Consider the following 5,657-nt stretch of genomic DNA (forward strand, 5'->3'; position numbering starts at 1 on the left):
CCACAACAGTAGTTGGATGGTGGAGAAGGATGAAAGGAAAGCTATTGGAGTATTAGGGAAACCTGAACTTTCTAATGGACAGATTTGCAATGATGAGAGAGAGAGAGAGAGAGAGAGAGAGAGAGAGAGAGAGAGAGAGAGAGAGAGAGGGAGAGAGAGAGAGAGAGAGAGAGAGAGAGAGAGAGAGAGAGAGTGATTGAAGATGCAGGAGAGAGAAACTAATTGATAAAGTTGGGTCCAGGAAAAGTTTGGAAGGCATGGAACTTTAGAATAGAAATTGAGGTATTAGTCTTAGTGAAAAGTTGAAAAAACTCTTTCCAAAGGGAAGGGAGAGGAGAAAGCATGAGGATGCTGAGAATTAGGGAAGCTCAAGGAGCTCATTAGGATGTCTTCAGTTTTCTCAGTGAAGTAGATGGCTGTCATTTACTGTGAGATGGTGCTTGGTGTGGTTTGGGGCCTGAGGAGAGTCAGAAAGGTTTGGAGCAGTCATGGAGAATGAGATAGAAAGCCAGTATAATAATAATAATAATAATAATACCAACAACAAAAATAGTAATTATAGCTTATGTTTATGAAGGAGCATAGATTTTAAAGTCAGAAGGATCTTAGAGATATTCTAATCCTAAACCACATTTTTCATATAAAAATAGTTTTCTGATTGATGAGAAACCAATATTCTCACAGATGAGAAACCTAGCTTGGACCACCACTTCCTGAGGTAGCTAGGGTATGGCCATTCTCCTTCATTTTCTCCCTGTTTCTACCCTCCCCCCCACTCCAACATGGCATATATTCTGATTGCCCCATTCCCCAGTCAACCCTCCTTTCTGTCACCCACTCCCCCACCCCCTACCCCTTTTCCCCTTACTTTCTTGTAGGGTAAGATAGCTTTCTATACTCCATTGCCTGTAATATCTTATTTCCCAGTTGCATGCAAAAACGACTTTTTTTTTGAGCATCTGCTTTTAAGACTTTGAGTTCCAAATTCTCACGTCACTTCCCTCCCCACTCACTCTCCCTAAGAAGGCCACACATGTATCATTATGCAAAACACTTCCATAAATATTAATGTTGTGAAAGACTATATATCCCTCCCTCCTATCCTGTCCACCTTTGTTCAATTTTCTCCTTTGACCCTGTCCCTTTTCAAAACTGTTTGCTTTTGATTATTACTTCTTCCCCCATCTGCACTCCCTCCTATCATCCTCCCTTTCTTATCTCCTTCCCCCTACTTTCATGTGGGGTAAGATACCCAGTTGAGTGTGTATGTTATTCCCTCCTCAAGTCAAATCTGATGAGAGCAAGATTCACTCATTCCCCCTCACCTGCCCCCTCTTCCCTTCCAACAGAACTGCTTTTTCTTGCCACTTTTATGTGACATGCTTTACCCTATTCTATCTCTCTGTTTGTCCCTCTCTCAATATATTCCTCTCTCATCCCTTAATTTTATCTTTTTAGATATCATCCCTTCATATTCAACTTACCCTGTGCCCTCTGTCTATATATATGTATATTCCCTTCAACTACCCTAATATTGAGAAAGGTCTCATGAATTACACACATCATCTTTCCATGTAGGAATGTAAACAAAACAGTTCAACTTTAGTAAGTCCCTTATGATTTCTCTTTCTTGTTTACCTTTTCATGCTTCTCTTGATTCTTGTGTTTGAAAGTCAAATTTTCTATTCAGCTCTGGTCTTTTCACTGAGAATGCTTGAAAGTCCTCTATTTTGTTGAAAATCCATATTTTGCCTTGGAGCATTATACTCAGTTTTGCTGAGTAAGTGATTCTTGGTTTTAATCCTAACTCCTTTAACCTCCAGAATATCATATTCCAAGACCTTCAATCCCTTAATGTAGAAGCTGCTAGATCTTGTGTTATCCTGATTGTGTTTCCACAATACTCAAATTGTTTCTTTCTGGCTGCTTGCAGTATTTTCTCCTTGACCTGGGAATTCTGGAATTTGGCAACAACATTCCTAGGAGTTTTCTTTTTCGGATCTTTTTCAGGAGGTGATTGGTGGATTCTTTCAATTTCTATTTTACCCTCTGGCTCTAGAATATCAAGGCAGTTCTCCTTGATAATTTCTTGAAAGATGATATCTAGGCTCTTTTTTTGATCAGGGCTTTCAGATAGACCAATAGTTTTAAATTATCTCTCCTTGATCTATTTTCCAGGTCAGTGGTTTTTCCAATGAGATATTTCACATTGTGTTGCATTTTTTCATTCCTTTGGTTCTGTTTTATAATATCTCGATTTCTCATCAAGTCACTAGCTTCCACTTGCTCCAATCTAAATTTTTTTTTTTACATTTTTCATTCAGGACATTTATTTCAACAAACGGTCAAATCCTTAAGATAAACTAGATGCTGCAACAGCTGCTCTCTTGGGTTTGGGTGTTGTTCCTTCATGGAATCCATTCCTGAATCGGTGATAGGCAATTTTTAGGTGCCTCATCCAACCAGTACCACTGGTGTTGCGTCGCTTAGCTTTTGCACTCCATTTATACTTTCTCTTGCGCTTAGCAGGATATCCACATTTGCCACATGTTGACTTCTGAAGATGATATGCCTTAGAACCACAATGATGGCACAAAGTGTGCATCTTATTCCGGCGCTTACCAAATGAAGACGTCCCCTTCATCATCTTCCTCCAGCCGCTGGGACCAAAGAGAACCTCCAATCTAATTTTTAAGGTAGTATTTTCTTCACTGGTCTTTTGGACCTTCTTTCCCATTTGGCTAATTCTGCCTTTCACAAGGCATTCTTCTCCTCATTGGCTTTTTGGAGCTCTTTTGACATTTGGGTTAGTCTATTTTTTAAGGTGTTATTTTCTTCAGTATTTTTTTGGGTCTCCTTTAGCAAGGCATTGACTTGTTTTTCCTGATTTTCTTGGATCACTCTCATTTTTCTTCCCAATTTTTCCTCTTCTTCTCTTACTTGCTTTTCCAAATCCTTTTTGAGTTCTCCCATGGCCTGAGACGAGTTCATGTTCTTCTTTGAGGCTTTTGATGTAGGCTCTCTGACTTTATTGACTTCTTCTGGCTGTATGTTTTGATATTCTTTGTCACCAAAGAAAGATTCCAAAATCTGAGTTTGAGTCTGAGTTGGTTTTCACTGCCTGGTCATGTTCCCAGCCAACTACTTGACCCTTGACCATTTTGTCAGCATATGACTGCTTGTAGAGTAGACAGTACTTTGTCCCAAGCTTTATGGGCTGTGCTGCTGTTTTCAGAGCTACTTCTACACAGCAAACTTTGCCACACCAGCTCTTCTCCTCCCCCCAAAACCGCCAACCTATACTGCGACCCAGATCCAAGCAGGTTCTGCATGCCCGCTCTGATCCGCTGCTTAATTCCTACCACAGGGTGGGCCTGGGGCCAGAAGCAACTGCAGCTGGAGCTGTGGAAGCAGCCCCAGAGCTGCACCACTTCCATGCCCCTGGGGCTAGGGCTAACCATGCACTCCTTTCACTCAGATCTAGCAGTTTTTCCACTAACCTTCTCTGTTGTCTTTGGCATTTGTGGGTTGAGAAGTCTTGTAACTGCCACAGCTCAATGATTCAGGGCCCTACTACCCATTCCCCCCGCCTCCAGGTCTGGTTAGTCTTGGCGCAGCCCATGCTGGGCTCTGCTCCACTCTGCTCTCAGCTCCATGCAATAGACCTTTCCCTGGGACCATCCAGGCTTTCCTGGGCTGAAGTCCTGCTTCCCTTTGCTATTTCGTGGGTTCTGCAGCTCTATAATTTGTTCAGAGCCATTTTATAGGTGTTTTGAGGGTCCTGGGGGAGAGCTTAAGCAAGTCCCTGCTTTCCAGCTGCCATCTTGGCTCCTCCCCCGCTTTTGTTAATTTCTTATTTGGCACTGAGTCAGGAGGGTTCTGGCTTTGAACCTATTAGCTGAAAGAGTATATTTTGCTTTTGCTTTGGGGGATTGCTTAAAAGAAGGAGCTTATGATTCCCTGGTCAAGACTTTGAGTAGCCATAGTCAGAGCTCCCTGACTGCTCAGAGGTAAAGTCTCTCTGGATCCAGTGTTGAATGTAAAGCATATATAACAGTTTTGTTTTGATTCAGGCAGTAGAGCCCTGTATGTTGGTCTTTATTTCTCTTCTCTGTATTTTCTCTGTATTTTATGTAATTAAAGAAGATTATTGACCTCTGAAACAGCTATCTATCATAGTAAAGCAGATCTAAGAACCTCTGCTAGCAGCCATCCTGGGTACGCCAGTATCGTTGCCGTTACAGTAGTACAGTGCCTAGAACACAGTGTTTGGTAAATGCTCTCTCTGTCTGTCCATCTATCCATCTACACATCTCTGTGTGTGTATATATGTATATATGTATGAATGCATGTATGTGTATATGTATATATATGTATGTATGTATGTATGTATGTATCTATCTGTCAGGAAGACTTGGCTTTGAATCCTGCCTCTAATACTTATTAACTCTGTGTCCATGGGCAAATCACAAAATTTCGGAGTTGGGAGGGATCTTTGTGACCATCTAGTCCAACCCATTTCTAAAAAGCAACCCCTCCTTATAACACATCTCACAAAGGGTTATCTAGCCTTTGTCATAAAGACCTCTAAGAAAGTGGAATCAATCAACAAGCATTTAAATGCGTGCTTTATTTCACGCACTGTGCCAGGTGCTGGAGATTCAGAGCAGGAAAGGAAACAGTTTCTGCCTTCAAGGAGTCTATACTTAACAATATTTCTCTTCCCTTTCACAACCAAGTTCTTTAAAAAGGTCTACATTTGTTGCCTCCACATCCCCTCTTCTCATTCCTCAAACTGTTTGCAAAATGTGGCTTCTAACTTCACTACTGAAAAATGTTAGGCTGGGAGAAAATAAAACTTAGGGTGTGATTTGGTAATTATCTTCAACTATGTAAAAGGAAGGTAGATTAAATTCATTCTACCTGGCCCCCAAAGAATAGAACTGGGAGTAACGAGCAGAAGTTGCAAAGGAAAAGTTTTCTACTCTATGAAAAGAAAAACTTCCTAATATTCAGAGATTTCTAAAAGAAGAATGGTTTGACTTAGAAAGCAATGGGTTTCCCATTGACTGGGGAAATCTTCAAGAGAAGTTGGATGACCCCTTGTTGGGAGTCTGGTAGAAGCGATTATAGTTTAGGTCCAGGGGTGGGTAAGATGACCTCTGAATTCCCTTCCCACTGGAAGATTTTGTATCTTCAGCTTTGCCATGAAGGGTAGGTGGTATTTGAGTCATCAGAGAGGTGGCAGGGGGTGCATTGAGACTATGAGGTCAAGATTACAGGTCAGAAACTGTCTTAATGTATTATCTGTTGACCTGGAAATATTCTGCAAATAGCTCTCCTACCTAAAGTTCAAATTTGGTCTAAGAATCTAGCCCAAATAAATGAGTAATTTTGCATTATTTGTGTTGGCCATCCAGAACACTCTTAATTAATCAACTAATTGTACCTTCTCTTCTTCACCTTGACCATTTGGATTTGGACTGAGATTCAGTCCCACTTCCTCTTTCTTACATCATTAGGAGCACATAAAACTGTAATTAGGCAATTAATTTCTTTGCCCTGGTCACTTAGAGCACTCTATTTAACCTTTTATGCCATTGATGGATATTTTATTTCTGTACCTCAACTCAGAGGAATAAACATTTATTTGTAAA

General features: G+C 40.8%; 1 protein-coding gene across 1 annotated transcript; it reads right to left on the reverse strand.

The window, feature by feature from the left end:
- Nucleotides 1–2,353: 2,353 nt before the first annotated feature.
- On the reverse strand, nt 2,354–2,647 carry LOC118845889 (60S ribosomal protein L37-like). Its single transcript, XM_036753988.1, has one exon. It carries the CDS (start codon nt 2,645–2,647, stop codon nt 2,354–2,356), a length of 294 nt encoding a protein of 97 aa, XP_036609883.1.
- Nucleotides 2,648–5,657: the final 3,010 nt, after the last annotated feature.

Source organism: Trichosurus vulpecula, chromosome 4 (genome assembly GCF_011100635.1).
Source record: "Trichosurus vulpecula isolate mTriVul1 chromosome 4, mTriVul1.pri, whole genome shotgun sequence".
NCBI classification, from domain to species: Eukaryota; Metazoa; Chordata; class Mammalia; order Diprotodontia; family Phalangeridae; genus Trichosurus; species Trichosurus vulpecula.

Coding starts and splice junctions, on each gene's coding strand:
- LOC118845889 (XM_036753988.1), bottom strand. CDS start 2,647: ATGATGAAGGGGACGTCTTCATTTGGTAAGCGCCGGAATAAGATGCAC.